This window comes from Anomalospiza imberbis, chromosome 7 (genome assembly GCF_031753505.1).
Source record: "Anomalospiza imberbis isolate Cuckoo-Finch-1a 21T00152 chromosome 7, ASM3175350v1, whole genome shotgun sequence".
Classification (NCBI taxonomy): Eukaryota; Metazoa; Chordata; class Aves; order Passeriformes; family Viduidae; genus Anomalospiza; species Anomalospiza imberbis.
Window position 1 is genome coordinate 35,628,358 of NC_089687.1, and position 23,113 is coordinate 35,651,470.

General features: G+C 41.2%; 1 protein-coding gene and 1 long non-coding RNA gene across 4 annotated transcripts in view; both read right to left on the reverse strand.

The window, feature by feature from the left end:
- Nucleotides 1-631: 631 nt before the first annotated feature.
- On the reverse strand, nt 632-1,905 carry LOC137477451 (uncharacterized). Its single transcript, XR_011001010.1, has 2 exons — nt 1,441-1,905; nt 632-845 (listed from the first exon to the last, which is right to left on the reverse strand). It is a non-coding gene; the product is annotated as an uncharacterized lncRNA (long non-coding RNA).
- A 118-nt stretch (nt 1,906-2,023) lies between these two features.
- BARD1 (BRCA1 associated RING domain 1) overlaps nt 2,024-23,113 on the reverse strand; it is a 40,948-nt gene continuing 19,858 nt past the window's right edge. For 2 of the 3 annotated variants that reach the window (XM_068196537.1, XM_068196538.1), the window contains 6 exons: nt 22,757-22,929; nt 15,757-15,865; nt 14,100-14,235; nt 12,999-13,091; nt 3,840-3,937; nt 2,024-3,135 (listed from right to left, as the gene is read on the reverse strand). In XM_068196537.1, coding sequence (XP_068052638.1) covers nt 2,806-3,135; nt 3,840-3,937; nt 12,999-13,091; nt 14,100-14,235; nt 15,757-15,865; nt 22,757-22,929 — 939 coding nt within the window. In that variant the 3' untranslated portion in view covers nt 2,024-2,805. Of the gene's footprint in view, nt 3,136-3,839; nt 3,938-12,727; nt 12,763-12,998; nt 13,092-14,099; nt 14,236-15,756; nt 15,866-22,756; nt 22,930-23,113 lie in introns of those variants that run through there. The other variant, XM_068196539.1, reaches the window with a different exon arrangement.

Consider the following 23,113-nt stretch of genomic DNA (forward strand, 5'->3'; position numbering starts at 1 on the left):
CTGTGGCTGCCCCTGGATCCCTGGAAGTGTCCAAGGCCAGGTTGGACACGGGGGCTTGGAGCAGCCTGGGACAGTGGAAGGTGTCCGTGCCCATGGCAGGGAGTGGGATGGGATGAGCTTTGGGGTCCCTTCCAGCCCAAGCCATTCTGTGATACACAGTATTTCTGGTCAAGATCAATAAAAATATCTACAATCCTGATGCAAGTCTTGAACTTCTATCTCTCCACGCGAGGTAATGACCACTAGATGATCTTTAAGGTCCCTTCCAACCCATTCTCTATTTCTATGAAATACCCCAATCATGAGTGCACATTAAGTATATGCAGGTTAGCAGGAGAACACTGATATAAATTCATGTTACAGCTGAAGTTCTTCATTAACCTTTAACATAGATTTTCTTTGATAAACTCATCTACTCACTGCTTCTGACTAAACCAGGCTACTGTGGCCATCAGGACCCCAAGTCTCACATTTCCTGAAATACCTTTCCCATTTTCAGCCTGCCTCTTAGTACTTTCCTTTAGTGCACCCTGGGTTTCAGACTAGAAGACACAGCGAGACATGATCCCTTCAGACTCCTTACCTTGCTTCAGGAACCAAAATCCATCCAATAACATTGATCTGTGCTTACTACAAGGCTCTTTTATCAAGTGCTATCCCTCTGTTTTCAACAATGAGAAAGAGCAAAGTAAGCAGGGTCTGTGTCACTGACCTGTAAGTTTTGTGTACTTGCAGTGCTTCAGTAGTGTTTGGAACCTGCTGTAGCTCTGGCATCAAAGTCTTCTGTGAGGCTCTTCAAGGCTACCTGTACATAAACTGATCACACTCTGAATCCCTGCAGAGACCTGAAGCAGATGGGCCAGAGTTAATCTCGGGTAAGGGTCTCTCCTCAGTGTGAGATGGAGATTCTTAATGTGACTGGAGAGAAACACTGCTTGGTAACACAGCTGTATTCAAGGGAACAAGGCTGAGGTTGAGAGCATGGCTTAAACCCCCCGAAACGTTCATGGCAAGTTTCTGAGTTTCTTTGCATCTGCCAAGGAACAACAGCTCTTAAAATCTGTAAAAGTGCTGCCTCCCCTTTAGAACATAGAGCAGGATTACTGATGGGTCAAATTTCTTCCTGATACAGGGCAGAAAAGCTCCATTCTTAGGAACTTTGCAGAGATTCACTGCTACTTTTGCAAAGAACACTGCGTCGGTATATTGATGTGCTGTGACTGTTAAGACAAATGCCCAAGCCCACACAGTATTGACTGGGTACCTCATTCTCTGCTAGTGTTCATCTGCACAAAACCCCAAACCACATTAATCCCATGGGCTGTTCCACTTATTAATGAGCCCTGCTTTTAGTGAACAGCAATGACTCAGTCTAGCGTAAGTGATAAGATTAAGATACTCCAGCTACTCAAATCTAGCAGATGCTATTGAAAACTCTACCTGTTCTACCTGCTGTGAACACTTCTAAAGGTTCTACAGGGCACAGGACCTTCAGCAGCAATGGTTACAGAAAACAGCTCTCCTCCTCTGCAAAAGCAGCTCTTGCTGTGACACACCATCTTCACAGCTCTACTGAGCTGACAGAAAAGTGCTTGCATTTACCTGTTGAGATATGTATGGGATATGCACTTATTCTGCAGCCAAGCTCATGCAACAGATGCTCCAAACTTACTGCACACAAAAAAGTTTCATTATTACAAACAATACAAAAACACACACACACAACTTGTGTACTAGCCCAGAACCATCATTCTTATTGTGTATTATTCCAAGACACCATTTCTCAATTGCAAATTCACAAGCTAAGATACAAAACATTACATATAAGCACGTAAGAGGGCGTAAGATCCTGACAGTAACTCAGGAGCCATTATGAGAAATAGCGTAACAAATATGAAATAATCAAATATTAAATTGATCCAGGGTAGCCAGCTGTTTAGGTACAACCGTGCAAAGTGAAGCAATTCTTTTGTGATCACTGTTTGTTTTTTTTTTCTTTAAAGCAGCCAGGAGAGCAACCATCCAAATACACAAAAATATTTACTATAATAATTAAATAAAGTATCTCAATGCTTAAAAGCCTTCAGAAAATAGAACTGAATTCTAGTTACATGTTTACAAGCATGAATGAGGACAGAGGTGAGTAAAGCATGAATCTTTTTACAAATAACTAAATTTTAGACCAAGATATTTAAATACAGTGTTCTCAAAAGTGTTTGCTTCCAGATGAATTCAAGTCATTTATTCAACTCCGATTTCCACAAGACTTATCCCATGCCAAAAATTTCCAGCAAAATTCACTTGTAAGAAGTTATAATAAATGTCACCTGACATGTCTGCACAGGTTCAAATGCATTGCATCCTTTTATTTTTTTTTTAAATACAATTTCTGGCCTGGGAAATCTTGATAATTACAGCAGATCCTTATCAATGGATTTTAAACACAACATAAGTGGGGTCATGCTCAATTGCCTACAAAGGGCTGGTTCAAATCAAGAAAGTAAAAAGTTTTATTTTGCAAAACCCCAATTACAAAATGTCAGTGATTGTTTATTAAGCATTTATTAAGTCCGATGCAAAAATAAAGCATATTAAATAAGCTAAGGCACATTTTTCAATCCTTTCCTCCATTGTATGTTCATTTATTCCAGCGTATCAGTCACCTTAGTAACTCACTTAAATGCTCAAAGCTCTCCTGAATCCAAAACAGAAATCACAGCTTCAGAGCAGCTTGTCAGAGCATCCCAGCTGCCCAAGATTCAGCCCATTTTAAAGCCTTGCTCTCAGGATGCTGCTATTTGATATTCACTTCACAGGCAGGAGCTGAAATGACATCACACAGTCTATGAGCCAGCTGGAGGGGGCCATCCACACCTTGCCCTGCCGGATTTTCTCCGGCTGGAACTTGGAAGCCACGTCATAGATGACGTACTGAGTGCAGAGCCTCTGGTCAGAGGTGGGCTCTGCGTGGTAGGACACCGTGTTGATGGTCTGTGTCACGTCGCTGTCTGGTTTGGGCTGCCTAACCAGGATCTGGCCGCCCGCTGCTTTCACCAGCTCCAGCAGGTCACTCTTCTGGTGCTGTTTGAAAGGTCCCAAAAAATAGAAGTAGCATCCATCAAACAACTTAGGCAGCTGTGTGAAGAAACAAGAAACAAGCATTAGTACAGGATTTCACAGCTGAACAGAGAGGAAAAAAATGGAAAGGAAAAATCAGAGCGTACAAAACCCCTACAATTTATAACCACCACTGGAAAGTAGAACAGTAACTTAACATGCAAGGTTCTCAGGGTAAGTGTGCAACCAAGAAAAGCTCGTTTATGTGGTAAATTCTTGCTTCTGTTTAAGTACTTTCCAGCACAACAGGGTTTGAACTATGAGTTAGGAGTATTTACAGCTACTGTTACGATGCAGTTAATAAATTCTCCAGTGTAATCCAGCAAATAACCAGGAATGAACCCAGTTAAATGTAAAAACGACCCTAAATGGAAACAAATAGTAATAAAACCATTTCTCTTATAGAAATAGTTTCTCACAGAACTATGTTTTAAAGCTGAGCAGAGAAGGCCAAAGCACATCACTTCCTGTCCCATCAGGTGTGGTACTACAGAGTGCAATACAGTGTTCCCCTGACAAGGTTACAGCAACATCTCCACTAATGGAGAGAAATGACAGCTTTATGGGTGTTCATGGCTCTTTGGATCACCTTGCACATAATCAAATTTTCTGTACAAGACCACATTAAAATTTTACATCTCCTGCACCTCTGCGTGTGGCAAAGGGCAGAGCTGCCCAGCCCCAGGTCATTAATCCAGGCTGTGTGGAGCACTAAAACCCACCAGCTGCTCCCGGTTGAGCCGCCCTCGCCGCGGGCCACCTTGGACTTCGTACTTCTCTTCTTGTTCTCGAGCTGAGCTCTGCAGACAGGCTTGCACCCCTAGAAAAACCACAGTAAGGGAGGCAAAAATTAGGCTTTAAGAGAGGCCTGCATGTCATTTTAGGGACTAAGGAGTTGTGCTAAGATAAAATTATTACAATGCAAGACATTACATTCCCACAGCATCAAAGCTTGGTGTGCTTTAGCAATTTGCTTTAGAAACCTGAAAAAATTTACAACAGTGCCTGAAGATGCAAGTGAGATGGTGAGAAGTAAATATCGCACTAAAATCAGTGCTATAAACACCAGGAATTATTAGCTCTTCCTCTTACCCTCCAAAGGTCAAGCACTGAATGTCAAATGTCAAGCTGCTGATCACTGGAAGCTCAAAGCCAGCGTGTAGAGCCAACACGGGTTATGAAATGGACACAATTGCCTGATAAAGAGCAATTACAAGGCAAGCACAAAGCTGCTTCTGAGCAGCTACGGCCTCAAATAACAAATCAGATGGGATTTCAAGGTCTCCAGGATCAGCACGAACTGGAGATTTATGCTGGGGTTTAACAGTGGCATTTGTTTCTGTTAGCACTGCTGCATAATGAGATTGTCTTTTAGAGTCAACATGTTTTTACCTTGTTTTAAAGGCAGTTATTTTTTCCAGTGGAGAAAGCACTGATAGCAATGCATTGCTAACGTCCATAAAATGTACTGCCTGACCTCACACTCCGGGGAGAGGAATTGCTGTGGTCACCCATTCAAGGATGGAACATTTTGCCTGCATGTACATTGCAGCCATTAATAAGAATTACCCAGGAAAAAGTTTGCAAAGCTGATTTTGCAAAGGGTTCCACGAGGATTTACAATGTGGCCGAGGCTGTAACTTTTATAGCACCTCACTCCTTCCACCGTGTTTCTAATTCGGGCAACTTCTCTGCACCGGGAAAACAAGAAACCCACACTATATAAAAACTATAAACTGAACCAAATCAAAAGAGAACTGTGCAGGGTTGACCCTAAAAAGGAAGAAAGCCCAAGGCTGTGAAGAGAAATACCACTGACAAAGGCACTTGGATGCCATGGCAGTAAGTAGCCAATGGATAGGATTATCTAATCTGGAGTGATCTTGAAAGAAACTCACAGTAATTCCCTGTCAGTTCATACAAACTCACAAAATGCAAGGGGAACTCACATTTTAGGTAGTAGAAGGCCTTCAATGTGCTTACATCAGAAAAGAAAAACCCCTCCAGAAAATCACAACTGGCTGAATGCTGTAGCAAATATCTCCCTCCCTGTACAAGTATCAGACTGATTATTTGCACTTGCTCATTTCTTCGAGGAAAATTAATGTGAACTAGAAGGGCAAACCTAGTCATGGATTTTCCAGAAAGGCAACTTACATATTCATTATTGATAACAGCAATGAATACTGATAACTTAATTTCATTACTCATAACTCAGAAATAAATCTAAAAGCTATTTCACATTTTATTTATTTATTTTAAATCACCACAATTCAACAAGACTTCTTGTGTCAACGTGCCTCTAACTTACACTGTTGTTCTTTCCCTCCAAGGAAATACAGATATTAATGGGTGCCACTTACCATAAAGGAAGAAGTTTCATCTAATTTTAACAATGGAACTGTCCATTCATTAAGAGCATGTTTTATTTCAATCCACCATCAAAAGCTCAATTTCAAGGACTTTCACCATAGAGATGAGGTTTTTATAGAATAAGTACATCACAAATTGAGCATCCAGTGCCAGCATCAGTAAATGAAGTCAATGCAATACAAAAGTAATAAAAGACTGAATGTATACAAAAGACTACAATGTCTTTCTGAACTGCTGCTTGCCTGGAAAACAACAAATGAAGTCAGGGAAGTGACTAATGTCAGTGGAGTGTTGATGCCACAGAACGCAGAATCAGTGAGGTCTGTCTTGCATGCACACGTCAGTCCATTTCACGCTGCCAGCTCCGAGGAGGAGCTGAAAGCCTCAGAGTTCCTTGTCACATGTAACTACAATCCTCCAAGAGGGCCACAAGAGAGACTCTTCCACCTGTATCCTGTTCTCCCCGTGCCCACAAGAACCACAAGGTAGACATCTGTTTCCTGGAGAAACTGGAAACATGCTAACAGCCAAGTGTCTGCATGATCAGCATTCTCAGCAACTTCAACTTTTCTTTCCCAGCTAGAAAACAGGCCAGATCTTTGTCTTAACAGGTTTGTGACACAAAGGATATGTTTTCCACATAGCATAAAGAGCCAAGAGCGTAAATTCTCATTGCCAGGTATTTTCCTTCCACATAAATATTTCAGGAGGTGACAGCTAGGCCTGCATACACACCCCTTCATGGAGCAGCAGACCCTCTGGGGTTCTTTGGTGGGGGAAAAACAATACACCTTCAATTAGTGAACATATTTTTTGTACAAGACCTAGAAGGAGAACTTGCTCTTCCAAGTGGGTGTCAGCAGCAACCAGTGTTTGAGGAAGGTGCTTACAACACTGAGGGGAACAGTCCAGTATTATCTATCCATGGAAGAAGAATTCCTGACTAAAAGGAGGAAAGCAAAACAATTTAAGTGAAAAAAACCAGTACGGCCTTTAACTGCAGATTTTGTTCAGACTGATTTGTTGCCAAGTGGTTCCTTTCTCCTCAATGACTCCTGCATGCTACAGAGTTTGTATTAAAGAACTAAGGAAGTCAAGTATCAGAACAAAAAAACAAAAGGAAAACATGCCCCTGTTCTCATATTTAAGATAAAGTGACAGAGGGCTCAAGCTGTTTTTATACCTAATTCCATGTTAATTTGTCTAAACAAAAGGTTATTCTCCTGTTCTTTTTCACCCCCTTTCCACACAAAACTTTGTGTCAAGCCGCAACTTGCTTCTAGACCTCTAAATCTCCATTATCATTTTCAGGTGCAGTGAATCCTGTTGGATCCAATAGCCCAAGTGAGGCTCTCCAAGACAGCATAACCAACCAGCTCTGGTTGTGTTTCGGCATCATTTGGAAGCAGCAGGAATGTGCAAGTTTCACCATTCTTCCAGGAGACCGTACGACCAACCACAAGATGATCTTGTGCTAAAAGCAGTAATATCCCAATTTCACACTTGAGAGCAGGGATACAAACAGAAGATTAGAGCACACTGCAGACCCTTCCAGCCTGTTTTTGTTGTTTTTTTTTTTAACTGCTAGAGATTTTATTTTCTGTGAAAATTGAGTGCTAAGTTGTGTCCATTCAGTATAGCCCAGGTCTTTTCCTCCAGTAGGCATTAATTTTAAAACTGCTAACACGTTTAAGTGACTGGATAACAAGACAGTTCCCTTTTAATGGTCTCTTCATCCAACTCAGCATCATCCTGATTAAGAGGACATATAAAAGGAAATAAAATTCCATACTTTACTCACAGGAATATCAGCCTGCTACTTTTACAGGAAGTTTTCCAGAAGCTCCTTTGACCTTTCATCACTTATGTCAAAATTCCCCTTTGATTTCAAACAGGAGCCATGTTTAATTGACTCCCCAAACTCCTGAGATCAGACTCTCATTTCTCTAGCACTACACTGAAAAGCCACTAGTGAGAACCTGATGCCAAGGCATTGGTCAAATGAATGGACTGAAAAAAAGAATTGCTATTATCCTAATTTAAAAAATTACCAGGATGACATCTCCCTTATGAAACTGACATGGACACCTTAAGTACTTATGCAAAAAAATGTTCAAAACAGGACTGAATCTCAGAAGGACAAAGACAGCCCTAAAGAAGGTTTCTGAAAATGGAAAGGAACCTAAACCTACTTTTGAGAAGACATCTGTAATTTTAGGAGGAGGCAGGGATCAGGGTTGTGTTGTTTCTCTCCACACATTCACAGTCTGTGCATTCTTGACCAGCAAGCCTGACTAAAAATCTAGTGTGTTCTGTTTTAATATAGGAGCATTCAACTTGCACAGGGTCTGAGCCAATCTTGATTTATTCCTTAATACTACTGCCAATAAGAGCTCTGGACCATCTAAGTTTGAGGTTCTTCAGGTTCATCCACGTTCTTGAAGAGAAGAGGGCGATTATTACAACTACCCTTTAGTTTAATCTCAGTAGCTGGATCAATCACCCACAACAGGGCAGGACTTGCAGGAATGCAAGTGGCATTTCAATTCTCATGGAGCAGAGCTGCCTTGCAGTGCCAAGGTCAGTGTGCAAGCACTGATGGAGAAAGCTGGCCTGACACAAACACCATTGTGGGGCCAGATCCCATGGGCACAGGGGTCATGCAGAGTTCTGCCCTAGAAATACAGAACATCACAAGCTCCAGAGCCTCTTAAAGAGCTGATTTCACACCTGCAAGTTTTAGGTATAAACAAGGTCATTTGCACCAAATTTTAGCAAAACTCAAGCCTGCACCGAAGTCCCTAGAAAACATGGCAGAAATAAGTTTTAGCTTAATGCATCCACATTTAGCTTGGTGCCACCACATTTGGCACGCAGAGCACTGCTCATTTTTCCCCCTGATTAACAAGATCAGTAAAGCACCACTACCTACACTGATCCTGATTACCTGAGCAGCTGCCCCTGCCTTCTCACCTTTGAGATCTAAGGAGCAAGCAGGTTAACAGGGTGTCCACTCTAACTGACCTTTGATACAAGTGCAGCTGCTAGTACTGGAAATAAAAGAAATCATGATTTGCAAAGTTTAAGATCAGAGCTCTCTAATCCTTATTCATGTAAGTCTTATTGGTTTGTAATGAAACTAACTGCATCAGCAAAAACAATTTGAAGAGAATGAAGTACAAAAAAAAACCTGGTTGCCAAGAACAAGTTGTAATCACACACAGATACCCAAGGGTATCTCTAAGTAACTCAATTAGCCTTAGTGGAGTTTTGTTGGATTTGCATTAATAAAGCAAAGAGCAGGGGTTAGTCCCAAAAATCTCTTAGAATGGCTAAAAGTAATTTAGGAATACATGATAGCAACAAAGATGAAATACTACACATCCAAGATCTAGTAGAGAGTGCAACTGATACTTCCTTAGCTCAGTCTGCAGTGGGTTTTAAAACATACATACAGATTGAGGAAAGCCTGGTGGGATTTTTTTTCCTAGGAAAGGAAGAAATCTGGACTGAGAGAGAGTAACCTTTAGGGGAATTTGGCATAGCTGGCTTCAATTTGTTTTTATAAACAGCATTATTGGCCTCTACTACAGCAAAGAATTTTTACACTGTCTCTTATATGCTTATAAAATGACTTCAGACACAGATTTCCACGGAGTGAGGTAGAGATCTCATTGGTGAAACAAGAGCAGTCTGTTTGCTCATCACACAAATGACACAAGATCTGCAGAGACTGAAGTGCATCTGCTTAAGAATGGTAGCTTACAAGTTAATCCAGGTGGTATTTATTGAACACGATGGAACAGATACTTAGGAAGTCCTGAAACATTCCCAGAAGCTGGGAGCATGTGATTTGAAAATTGGAGCCCCAGGTGTGCTATCTTCTTTGGAAAGAAAAACTGCTGGCCACAGTAGTTTTCTGGAGTGATCAAAGTGACTGGAGGGTGACCTAAGGAAGGTGAAATTCCCCCAGGAGTGTTCATCCTCTGGATCCCATCACAGAACCTCACTCATGAAAAAGCCTGTTTCCTCTGCTCTTCCTTACTGCCATGTTTTCTTCAAACTAGAAGTGAGCTAGAACAAAGGCCTCCACAAATATGGAAAACTGAGCACCTGGATGACACAGAACAGAGGGAGCCTTGGAAAGACCAAGGTTTCCTTTTCTTCTAGACCTTATTTTGAACCAACCCACTGCCAATCTCTGTAGACACCACATTGAAGATATTCTCACTCCCATTTTTTCCTCTGCAAACCCCAGGAGCTTCACAGTGTAAAACTGTGAGCTCCTTCCCAGCAGGTGCAGACACTGTGGGAGGGCAGAAGTTCAGTCCCTGCTGGTTTGAAGCACTGCCCTCAGCTGCACACCCAATACAACCAGAAGCTGCACTTTGGAGTTCTAAAGCTTCTCAGAGCTATGAGTCCCTTTGTAGGAGGCAGCTGAAGGAAGTTTCCATGTACAAAAAGAGCATGAAACTCCAGTGATCAAAAGTTTTGGGTGTTTCAAGGAGGAAGGGCTTTGCTGAGGATCAGCCAGTTAACCCAAAAGATGGTTTTGCATGAAAGAGAGACAGTCCAGCCTGAGGAGCAGTCAACTCAAGCTGCTTTGCACTCCTCTGGCTCTAAAAGCCTAAACAAGGATGGGCATAGAAAATTCAGAAAGATGTTTTCACCTTGAAATGTCAGTCATGCAGTCCCCTAGCTCTTCCAGTCAACTCCCTGTTGTTGTGAATCCTTACAGGAAAAGCAGTTTTTTTCTGCCTCCTTATAATGATCAGAGCTAAATCATTGCTGCTGCTTTCAGGTAAGCAAAGCAGAGGAAGGAATGAGCAATCAGATGCTTAGAATTCTGCCAGACATTTCACTGCCAGGACTGACACAAGCTTGTTTCAATGCATATCATTACTGAGATCATTTTTCATTCCCTGCTTTAACAGTTGACAATAACTTTAAGAAAAAAAAAAAAACAAGCTGAAAAGCTATTAAAGACTTCTGCTGGTTTTAATTACACTGTTCTATGTTCCACATAAAGCTTAGAGGAAATACAGTGATACTGGAATCTTTGTCTCAGCCCACTTGCAGAAGGATAATGACTCGCCACTTCGTGCCCTGTTACCATCCCAGAAATAATAAAGGCAATAAAATAATGAAACCAGTGAAAGATATGGCCAAGAGCAAGGAGCACTGTGGCAACACTGCCTCCATTCAATTCTGTGCTGCCTTGGAAGTGGATGTACTGCTGACAACGTGCTATATACAGAAAAGGTGGAAAAGCAACTGGTAACATGAAATTTTTCTTCTGTGAACATCTAATATTGCTCAGTGGCAACATCCTTTCATCCTCATCTCCCACCTGAGGACAAAAGGCAACCCCAAAACTCAGGATACATACTTAAATCTTGGCTCTCCAGCACTCAGCTCAAACTCTGCTGGAAAGTTCCACATTCCTCTCTACCAATATGAAAGGATGCTGGACCTGTGTGTATGGACACATGGAAACAGGAGTATCACAGAAGCAACCAGGAGAAGGAAAAGGCTTTTTATGAGAGAAAGATTCACAGCCTGCTGTAACAGAAGAGTTAACATAAGAGACTCTCAAATGAAATACTGTTTTTGCAAGCTTGTGCTGTTTTTTAAGAAGTGGTATAATGTGCAGGCTATAAATATAACTTTAGGGATAACAGTCAAATGCAGTTTAGTAAAAACTTGTAGTAAAAAAAAATTCAAACACTCCCTTATGCATAGTCAGCATTTCATTAAGTGCCTCACTAAGCTTTGTTTTTTCAAATATTTCAGTGAATTTTTTCAACATGAATTCACTTTAAGTGAATAGTTTAGAACAGTGAACTGTAAACAACAAATTTATTATATAACCAGAAAATGTACATACTTTTGGAAGTTTATTTGCATCACATTTAAGGAAACTTATCCAAATAGAAGTCAAAAAGCCACGATAAATGGTAATGAAAAGGAAAAGCAAGGAGCTCTTTTTCCTAGACAAATGTTCCATCAGCAGGAGTCCCATTATTTGTTATAACAATCTTTAACTTGTAATGACTCTGAAGAAGACTGATAACAGACTGGTGGGAACAGATGGAGTGGTGCTGTTAATTACAGGCACTTAGCTGCATCAGACCCCATGAGTTATTGCTAACATTTCCCACTAGGGAGGAGAATCACTTGCTTTTAAGTAGTATGTTGCTTACTAAGCTGGGAGCATTAGCAGTCAGGATTGAATTAATCAGTAGCAACAACATAAAATAAAACTCAACTGTGAAAAAAACCCATAAAAATATTCCCTGAATAACCCCTGGACTATTTCTTTTTTTTTTTTTTTTTCCCTTTTCCAATCACTTCTAAATATGAAAGTTCTTCCATGAAGATTTAAATTCAGGTCTCACTAATGAAATCTCCCTACCGCTCAGATGTTTTCTAAGCATCTGACTAGCAGAAGATGAAATGAAATAAAGGAAGCATGTAGGATAGAATGTATTCACTCTGGGCTGAGTGAAGCCAAGAACCTGCCAGGGGATTCACCACCACAGAAACAGGGTGTTCAGTCTTGGAAAAAAAAAAAAAGCATGGAACAAACTGTCTGGAAGCCAAATGAACACCCTGAGTCCAGTGTCCAACCTGATGCTGTGCTTTGGTTTGCAGCTGCTGAGGGTTTGCACAGTGTCTTCACAAACATTAGTGTCCAGGCCATTAAAGAATCCTTACGTTCTGATGTTTAGTCACACAGTAGAAAACGGGAATGAAATCTGTCTGTAAGTTTTCCATGGGTAATTAACTCATTTGTTGTGTACTTATTAGCTAAAGGGACTTAGCCATAAAGGTCAAGGGGAAGAAGACGGGTTTTGCAACTACTGTGAAAGCACATACTAAGAAATACATCAGAATAAATAAATAAACTCAAAATTTAGGGCCTAAGTCCACAGAACACCTGTATAAAAAAGCATGCACTGTATAAACACAAATTACAGACTGCATGAAACATGATTTGCATGCTAACTTGGGTTAGAAATTACAACCTCCAATAGATCTCAGCTTGTCTGTAAACAAAAGCTCATTTCCCACAGGCCTTGAGCACATATCCCAAGCAAGCTAAAGTCTCCTCTCAATTTCAATGCAAACTGCTCATAACAAATGCTAGAATTCAATAAAACCCTTCCTTCTCTCCCAGGGTATCTTCCATAATCTTCCAAACCAGTCTTAATGCAGCAATGAAAAAATTCACTCCCTACTGATACTTAGGCTATGATCTATCCAACACACCTAGTGATGAAATGCACTCATTTACCAAGGAAGTAGCAGTTATAGTTAATGAAATATATGATTATAAAGTTATGATTGAATTTTTTATCATTCATGAGATTTGAAAACAATCCCTTACACTTTGTGTCAAGACAGCATTGATATTAGGGCAGTTGTTGAAAAAAAAAGTTTCTCTAGAATCCCATCTACAATTTCTGCTTAAAAACCCCAAGGAGTGCCACATATTTAATACTTACATTCAAACCTGAGGACCCAACATCCAGTCAGAACAGCCATCATGCATTTGACAGTAGTTGGCATTCGAACATCAGGGATAACAAGATGAGTTACTAGGAGAAAGATTACATCAGTAAAACTAAAAGCACAGAAAAATCAGAACCATGCCTGGCTGAAAAGCAATCAATCATTATTTAAAGAATAAGCAGACTATAATAATTTATCAGCCACTCTTTCCAGCACAAGGAGGTGATTTTTGAGACTATGATCCGAGTTAGTAGAAGAGCTATTAGAAATTATGTGGGTTTCAACATACACTTGCTGTGAAAAAAGAAACTCATGGTTTTATAGTTCTACACTAACACTTAAATCTTCAGATGAGGCTCCAGTTTATAGGATAGCATTTTTTTTTCCAATCCTTTTAGAGCTATATTTAACTCTGGCAGGAATCTTACTACAGGATCTCACTGCTTTAATACAAAGCTAACGGAACTCCACTCCAAATTCTGGAGTAGTAATCCAGAAGTGAAAGATGGTAGGGGGAAATTACCTTAGCATTTTGTTCACAAGCACTCCAAAGAAAAACAGGAGGGATTAAGATAATATTCCTGTCCTCAATGAGGGGAAAAGAACTCCACCAAACTCCATAATTTGGGTTCACCAATCTTAATGAAGAACAAAATCTGAAGGAAGGTAGCACATGGGAAGACATGTAAGCTTTCAGCCAATGTCATGCTCTTTTCTCAAGGCTCACCTGCCCAAGCTCACTTCTGGAGAGTAAAAACTTTACAAGATGTCACATACGAGCAGAGACCTTAAAGTTGGTAAAAGGAGTGTAAAGAGAAGAGGTCTCTGAGGAGACTTTGGGATTTTAAATAACAGACAATAAACTGCCAAACTGTGGCTCCCCCAAAAACTTCCTGCCTTGATAGCCAGACAAGCTTTATATGTGTTTACATGCAAAACACACCATCACTCCACTGCAGCTACAACCCAGGGATTTCAGAAACTGCACTCCCCAGGAGTGATAAAAAGTCCTGTTGCAGGTAGTATCTTAAACGATAAAGTGCAGAACTGTAGTTAATATATTTGGACAGAGACATTTCAACCAGACTCCATACCTCTGCTGTTAAATTCAGTGCACCTCTGGGCCTTCAGGACTGTTGCTAATTTGTTGAGCAATTTCTGCTGCTCCACACTAAGATTGCTCCCCAGTATACCAAGGGGTCCATTTCTTGGCTGGCTGGAGCTCAGTGCCTGCGTGAACAGAAAATTCTGCAATAAGCTGAGTACTTGGGAACATAAGGAAAGCAACTTATTTACTGGACAGTTTCCTTTTTCAAGAATAAGCATTTTGAAACACAATTCATGGCAAGCTGAGTGAACAGGGTCCATGAATAAATCTCCATGTAATAAATCAGCTCCACAGGTAAAAAGCTTGACATTAGAGGTACTTCATTTAGCTTATGCAAGGTACCAAAACACCTCATGGATCAGTTTTTCCTCCCTTGCCCTCCTTGGTGCTTTTTAAACACTGGGGTGCACACATAGAGCTGGCTGAACACTGTGTAAGCAGCCTGGCACACTGCAGTGTTGAAAAAGAATAAAAATCCCAATTAAGTAGTAAAACCTCCTACTTTTAGTAAAGTGTTAACCACAGATATGGTATTGAGTAACCTATATAATTAATATCTGCATTTCCTTTTAGTAAAAGTCCCTAACACTTTACCCTGTAAGCAACCAATGCTTAAGTTGGATTTTTGATGTGGATAGTATTAATGAAAAGTAAGAGGAGCTTTATACTGACAAGGGTAGGATACTTCAGCTCCTGGATTTTGCTAAACCCTCCAGATTCCACAGCCAGACACACCTTTGAGATCCAGTTACCCCACAGCCTCAGGCTCTGGATCAAGTCATCCATGCGAGCCAGCAGCCATCCCATGGCACAAACTCACCCCAAAGCAAATGCAAATACCAAAATGGTTTGTTTGGCACAATGAGCTACATCTCACATTTGCTGCAGGTGGAAGGAACAGCCACATTAGTCCTGGTTTAGCTGCAACAGTTTACTTTTGGCCACTGGGCACCTTGTGACCTCAATGAGGAGGGATCATTGCAGGCTCTAGGGGCTGGAGTAGGTATGGGCTGCTTTTATCAGCCAGGTCAGCTTAATCCTCCTCCATTAGGAAGCACAAAGCATTTTATAACACAGTAACTTTTAAAGTCTGAGTACCTGATTCTGGTTACAAGTCCTGAGAAGTCTTTGTCCAAAGGAACAGAAAAACAAAAACCCCAGAACAATCTCCCAAACGCTATTTTCTACTGCTGAGCTGATATTGCCATTGTTGGACAAAGGATGATAGTGGAACAGCCTTTTAAAGGCACACAAAAAGCACATAGAACAAAGACTGCTGCTGCCTGCAGACAGTTTGGAAAGCAGAAAATATTTAGATATGCAGAAAAACAACATCAATAGCAAAGTTCAAGCACTGATACTTGAGGAATAACACAGGCTTGTTCTTCTATAATAAAACCACATTACAAGAAACATCTTTTGTTTTCCCACATAAAGCTGTAATGCAGAACTTCATAGCTTGTCAGTGTTCCACATACATCCTAGAAATATTGTCCAAGACATCTTCCCAGCCTATTTTAAATCTCCCTGTAAGGGAACCGATGTACTGTACTTACATCCAAACCTCCAATATTTAAAGGAAGAACTCGTGGCTTGTTTTGTTAAAAAGCAAAACACAAAAACAAACCCACACAGACATTTACCTCAGAGGGCTGGTTAAGTGAAAATGATTCATTCTTCACTGGTAACATTAGCACAGATTTCATCTTTTTGCTTTCTGCATAGTCCACAGGCCGCAGACCAAATATATTACTGGCAAAACAAGCACAGATGGGTTTAAGTAAATAAAATGTGACTTGATTCTTAACTAACCAGGCATATTAGCTGGGTAGCTTTCCCTCCCACTTTCTTATTAATATGTAATTTCAGCTAAAAGCACAAAGCTTCAAGTAAGAATTGCATCCAAGACAGATGGATACTGAATTACAAGCTGTTGCATTCGGCTGAGGAGTAAGGGATGTTCAGAGCAGAATGTTCAGTTAAATAAACCACAGTCCCTATTAAACTGTCTCAAGATGCACTTTGATATCATTTGCAAGACCCAGAAATTTCAGCTTTAATCTTTCATTGCAGTCATATAACCAAGAAATGTATTTTTGGCTTATCCATTTGCTATAAAAGACATGTCAAGAAGACTCTCTGTAGTGTATTAAACATGGGAGCTTGATGTGGTAGTGCTTTTATGGGAAAAGCTATCTGCTTCCTACTTGGGAACCACAGCTCCCTTGCACTTCCAAAATCTGAGTGTGCATCTCATTTTCTCTCTGTGTACTGTTTCACAGAACACATTATAGCCAATTCAGTCGGATTTTAGTTGGTTTGCCAATTTTGTTCAAAGCTATTGATTTGCAGGTGGCACCTCATAGTTATTAGTTGTGCTTCCAGACTGATTTCCTCTTTTAGCACTCCTCAGACAGAGGTGATTGCTGTAAACACATCAAACTCAGCCATGGCTTCAATTTCTTCTTCACACAACTTTGCTGCTGCAGGACAGTAGTGAGGTGATGAAAGCCTGAAATTGCAGAACAGGTATCATTGCCATTAGCAAACAGGAGCCTCTGCCAGCACTCTGGGGGAATATTCTGCTTGCTTTGCCCTTTGTGAGAATAATGGCTGTTGCAGCTGATCCTCTTCTGCCCACCTCACCGTTATGGAGGGGAAGCTTGTCATGAGAACAAAGCCCTGACTCAGTGTCTGAAACCTGGCAAGCTTAGTCATCAAACAATGAAACATTTAAAGAGGTCATAGGACCACTGCAGCTTTGAAGAGCTCCCTCTTGGACACACATTTTCGTGCAGAGTAGGAATCCAGGAAGCTTTACAGGGAATTCCACATAAGGCCATAACCCAATCCAGCCCAAAGAGCAGCTCAAATTATTAAGTCTCCACTCTGACTTAACTAGGAGGCTTTGGCCAGCGCTGAGCTGAAAGATGAGTCTGACCTCAGCACCCTTCTGTACCCCTGGCTGAGCACTGCTCACTAACACAGCCCCTGGGGAAAACAACAATCCACAAAAATCCCCCACAGAAGAGTCCAGGATGGTATTTTACACTATTACCAATCCCAAGCTCTTCTGTGCTACTAATGAGCACAGTGCAGGCATAATACAAACTCTGCAGACTGAAAGACAGTTGGTTAAATCTCTGCCCAGGCCTGGGAGTTACAGCCCATTAAATATTGTCATGCTGTTCCTCCTTTGTCATGCCTCATCAGGGTAGCTCTTGCCCTTTCTTTAAATAAGGCCAGTATTCAACTCAAACTGCTGCAAGATAAAGTTCCTTTGAACAATGCATCCAGAGAGGAGGGGAAATATACAAACATATCATCAAACACCCCAAAAGTCACCTTTAGACTAGTTGGCTGACTTGCACTGTGAGCTAAACAGAGGGAGGGAATCCCTGCATGTCAGTAGTAGAGATTTGGGAGTGCTTTTCCCTCCAAAGGCACAGTAAGGTTCTTGACTGTTGGAAAAAACTCTTGAATGTTTACCACAGAAAAATACAGACCACCCCAGTTAAATATAGAACATTTTTTGCCAATTGAACTGTACAAATACAAGCTTCAGCTCCTCCTTCTGTATTCACTTACCATTTTCTCCTACAGTTTTAAGCTTTAGTTGCTTCTTACTAGACTACTGTGATATGCTGTCCCATCATTATTCAGCACTGAAGAATGAAGGGCTATTTATTGCATGTTAAGGTGGCATAGTTAAATTGTGACAAACTTTGGAGCTGAGGTCTGAAAAAGGAACGCCAGCACAAGAGATGGTTCAAGAGTTTAGAATATTTGCAACTAAACAGATTGTTGAGCTTAAGGAGAGTGTGAAAATGTAGCTGAAACAGGAGAAAAGAGGGTTTACATAATAAAAACCAATACCAGGAACACATCCTAACAACAGATTTTCAAGTAGGATAGTGCTGTAATTTACTTTTCAAAGAGAAAGGATGAAAACTATATTTGTACTTTTTTAGTAAGGCAGAGGAATGGGAAACAGAATCTTTAGGGAAATGGTGCTCACATCCATCTTTATCCAACCCAGCTGAACAAGGGAAATCATTCACTTTGTTCAAAGATGAATTTTTACCCAATATTCAAAACCAAATTAGACATGCACATTATGTCCACCCTCACACACAGTGTTTTCAGAAATACCAATAACTCTGTGTGCTCCTCCTACAAATCTGGATATGTTGGGAATGGGTCCAGTGCACATGATGAGTTCCACACTCAACAGGAAGACACAATTGTTTCTGCTGGAGAAAAATTAGTGAGGTGCTTGAGCTGGAATACAAGGTCCCCAAGGCATCCTTCTTTCTACCAGAAGGCAAGTGGGCTTTCTAGAAGTTTTTTTAAACATTCCAGAGTCTGAACATTTGAGTGCAAGCAGCCTCCTGTTAGCTAGTCAACAAGTAGATAGGGCTGCTACAGCTGGAACAAATCCAATCCAAGAGTAGGATGGCTGAGCTGAGAACAAAGAGGACCCCAGTGAAGAGCAACTCAACCAAATCTTCTGAGTATGATTTTCCAGGAAATGACATAATACTTTGTAATTCTTTGTAATCAGGACTTTTAAGATGCTCCACAAACCAAGTTTTGCCCCAGCCCCACAAAAGAGTTCAGTAGTGAATGGAAATCCTGCAGCCAGGTCTCTAACTTCCAGACCACTAACTCCCATGTGGAAATCTGACTGGCGCAGGCTCTCCAGGCAGCACCTGGATTTTGAGAATGTGCTTAGTAACCTTTCCTGAACCTGACAGAGGGAAGAAAACCTAATCTGTGTAGCCAGAAAGACCATCTGAGATACCCAAACAGAGCCAGGATTTTAATTAATCTGATGTCAGCAGGAAGTTCAACACACTGCCTTCCACTTAGTGCAGGTCTTTGCTGCCTATCTTGACTCAGAATAAGGAGACAAAATGATATCAGTGCTATGGGTCTAATGCCTCCTGGAGTGACTGCAGGTTACAATCATTTCTGTCCCTGTGCCATTCATAACTGAGGACCGTGGTCTAGCCCTAAGCATTCCCACAGGTTTGTTCAGAGTCAGACTCACAACCACTACACCCAAAAAACCAGAGCAAGACGACAGTTCTTACTAACGCTAAACTTACTGTGCATGAAGAACTGGAAAGACAGCCCATTTGAGTGAAAGCATTTAGGAAGTACTGTGAAATTGCAAATGCACAGATCTAATTTTTCAAATCACTTGGCTTGCTGTGAAGCAAAGAAAAAGGAATTCAAGCATGTTGAAAAAAGCCATAAAAATAAAAATTAGTTATGTGTAGGAGATTAATGTAAAAAAATTAACAGGACCAGTAGGACAATTAATAGGTCCATTGGTTCATGTCATATTTTTCATTTGTAGTTTGTATCTCTCCCAATCAGGGAAAACTTCAATGAAGTTGTAGAGACAACTGAAGTGCCACACCTATTAAATCTCACAGATTTCCAAAAAGAAATTTTGCCAATGAATAAGGAAATCCTAGGATTAATTTCTGGCAAAAGAAGAACCCTCATCTGTTCTTGCTTGGTCCAAAAGATATGTGGCTGCTTCCTGTTATATGGAGCTATTTCTTAATGCACTACAAGTTAACATGAAAACAGAAAAACACAGAAAGGCACTTGGAATGTGCCTACTTGATGGGTTTGTGAATATCTGGTATCTAAATCTGAAATGGCAAAGTCTCAGCTCTTTGGATAAGGTTGTACCTCGCCCACTGAGGTCTCCCATCTGTAGCTGCTTCCAGATAAATCCTACCTCCCTCCACAGGCCAGTAAGTCTTACCTGCCTCTGGACCTGCTGTCAGGCATTACTGCACACCTTTAAAATAAATTTCACCTGGCACAACTGAGTATCATGCTAAATTTCCAAACTACTGCTCTAAGCAGGCTGTTCAATGCAAGCTCTGTTTTTGTTCCAGTAGATTAACTCTTCAACACACAGGGGACATTAAGACACAAAACGGAGTTAATTCTACTGTTAAGACAGCAGCAAGACATCAGTCACTCCTGTGAGGTTTCACACTACATATTTCATGGTGTCCCAAGTAACATTTGAATGCATTTGTCATGTTCACATTTTACTTAGCTTAGCTAAAGTAAAACACTTAAGTAACCACAGTGAACTAATCAAACTTTCCTCCGCGCTCCTGTGAGATACAGAAGAATCACTTTATCCCACCACATTAAGGAGAGCCCTCTCCTTGGCTGAAAGTTAATTCATTTTAAGCCTGAAGAGCCTACAAAAGGACTAGAAAGGGTTGTATCCACCAAAGAGAAAAAAAAAAGTGAACTAAAATTAGACCAATTTATCCGTTTGACAAAATTGGTTTGGTATAGTCTTAGCTCACACACTGTACACTTCTCAAGTTAAGGCACTCCTCAAGAAAATAAGCCTTGGAGATGCAAGTTCTACTCATCACTACTTCAATTTCTACTGTAAAGAATGTAAAATAACAATGTGAAAGTGAGCATTAAGTACAAAGATACCAATTATAACTAGCCATAATGAAATGAACTGTAATTGCACCATTTTAAGTGATCAGCCTGTTCTCATCTCCTGCTTTCAGAACTGTGGTCAGCTGGTTTCGGAGATCTAGAAAAAAGTCACTGAAGAAAAACAAGCTTCTTGTCAGATGTGACTCCATTATAAGGGTATCTGCATCCACTAGGAAAAAAGAATTAACTAAATGAAAAAGAATTAACCTTCTATATGCAAGAAGGTTCAAGTCCACTTACCTAGCCAAATCCAACCACTGCTTAATTAGGACTACAGCTGGCAGAGGCAGTGGCTGCAAAAACACCCTGTAAGATTTGCAAAGTCATGATCCAGGGAAAGATCACAGCACCATTCACTGCTGGATGCTATTGGGGCACAGGAGGGAAGGGAGGCATGAGGCATTCTCAGGAGCCTCAGACACGGTTCTTGTTTCTATTGTTTCTTGACAGTGTTTGGAAGAGGTCAGCAGAGCAAGCCTGAACACTTGGCTTCTACATCTATTTCTCTGTGGCTCTAATGCTCTCTGTAAAAATAGGGGAGGGAAAACTCCAACCCCTTTCCATCATCAGTGCAATTGCAATGCACATGGTGGCATTTCAGCCAGAGACAGAGAGCCTACAGAAGACCTGGAAGTTATTCCAGGAGGGATGGACAGGACTGAATTTTTGTGCCACAGCACCAAGACAAATCACACAAAGATTAATGGCAGCTACATTGGTTCTCAGAGATTTTAACTGACCATTATCTACATTCAAGTGAAAAGTTAAAGCAAGGCTTAAGGTTTACATAAATCTCCCCCTTCCCTGATTAAAAAGCTTCTGTTTCAACGGTCATGTTTGCTCAGGTAGAATGAGCTGAAAGAGGTTCAGCTTGACCTCTGTTTGTGTGAAATGCACGTGCAGCAGAGACCAAGGCTACCAGGGGCCCTGCAGAGTCCACGGCTGGCATTTGGAGCCTGGGCTGTGCAAATCCACCAGAGCTGAAACCCTGCCACAACCTCACAGCAAAGCTGTTGGCTGTGCTTTCAAACACCAAACGCATGGTAAGTGTGACACAACATCTCCTCATACTCAAGAGGCCTGAAAATCTCTCAGCATTTCCAGGTGCACCAGTCCTTGCTGCTCAAGAACAATGTGAAAATGAACAACTGATCCTTGTTTTACTTTCTCATGCTGAAATCTTGAGTTGAGTCAAAGTCTTGTTGCTTTGTTTTGGCTTTGTCTTGTTGTTTTTTAAACTCTAATATATTCAAGATTAGGACTTTATGAAAACCCTATGCTTTGCCACAAAGCAACTTAATTCTGTAAGCTTCAGGAGTGTGAATATTGAGAGCTGAAGTGATTAAGCTGAACTTTTTTATGCTTCTTCATGTGGCTGCCACAGAAACTTCATCCTGTTGTGTTTCTATACACACACACAATCCTATTGACAACTGGCACACAACTCAAATTTATACACACAGGCCCTGGCACAACAACAGTACAACACCTAAAATTACATTTAGTGCCCGGAATATTAACAGGCTGCAGGGCTATTCATAGACTGAAAGATTGTTTAACACCTCCTATACACAAATGCCAAAATCTTCAGGAGACTTACCTGTATAGGAGAGTCAACTGAAAATATAATTATTTTTTTTTTTTTAATTAAAGGGTACCAAGGATTAGTGCTTTGATCCAGAAAGGCAAAAATGAAAATTCCCAAACCTCAGCGTATGTGTATGTCATTTGTGAAAGCATAAGAGACTGGAGCAAAATGCCTTCTGCTACCAAGTAGTGTAGTAAAAGTAAAGAGACAAAAAACAGCTGTAGCAGTTCAAAACTCATCTAGCTCAGCATCTTAGAGCTGACAGCAGCTATAAGAAGATGCCAACAGGAAAGTGTAAGATTAGGGTGAGCATATGTTGTTACTTTTCTCTCCAGTACTCCAGCTATCTGTGACTCAGGCGTCCTCAGAAAAGCTTAGGACAAAACCAAAAGGAAAGGAAACACCCACCTGGTAAGCACAGCAGAGCACACATTTAACACCCACCCCCTCACTTCATATAAGCCACGTTTATCACCAGCTCTGTTTCATATTCACTTAACACCCACTCTGGATGCTGTAGCCGTGGTAAATGCCAGCAGCACTCCGCGCGTACTCACACGGCATCCCGGGAGGCGCCGTGCAGGAGCAGCAGCTCCACGATGGCCACGTGCCCGTTCCTGGCGGCGTCGTGCAGCGGCGAGTCGTTCTGGTAGCCCGTGGTGTTTACCAGCGCCCGGTGCTGCAGCAGCAGCTCCACCACCTCCCTGTGCCCGTGGTTACACGCCTCGTGCTGAGTGGGAAAAGCCACAGGGGGAACTGAGGTGAAGCAGAACTCACAGGAGGACTCCTCTCATGGCAGCTCGTTCACTTTCAAGCGGCCCGCAGATGGCCGGGGAAGATGATGCAAGGACACTGCATTACATTCCTGACAGGAATTTACCTGGAAACCCAGCACTGACAAAAAGCCCTGAGAA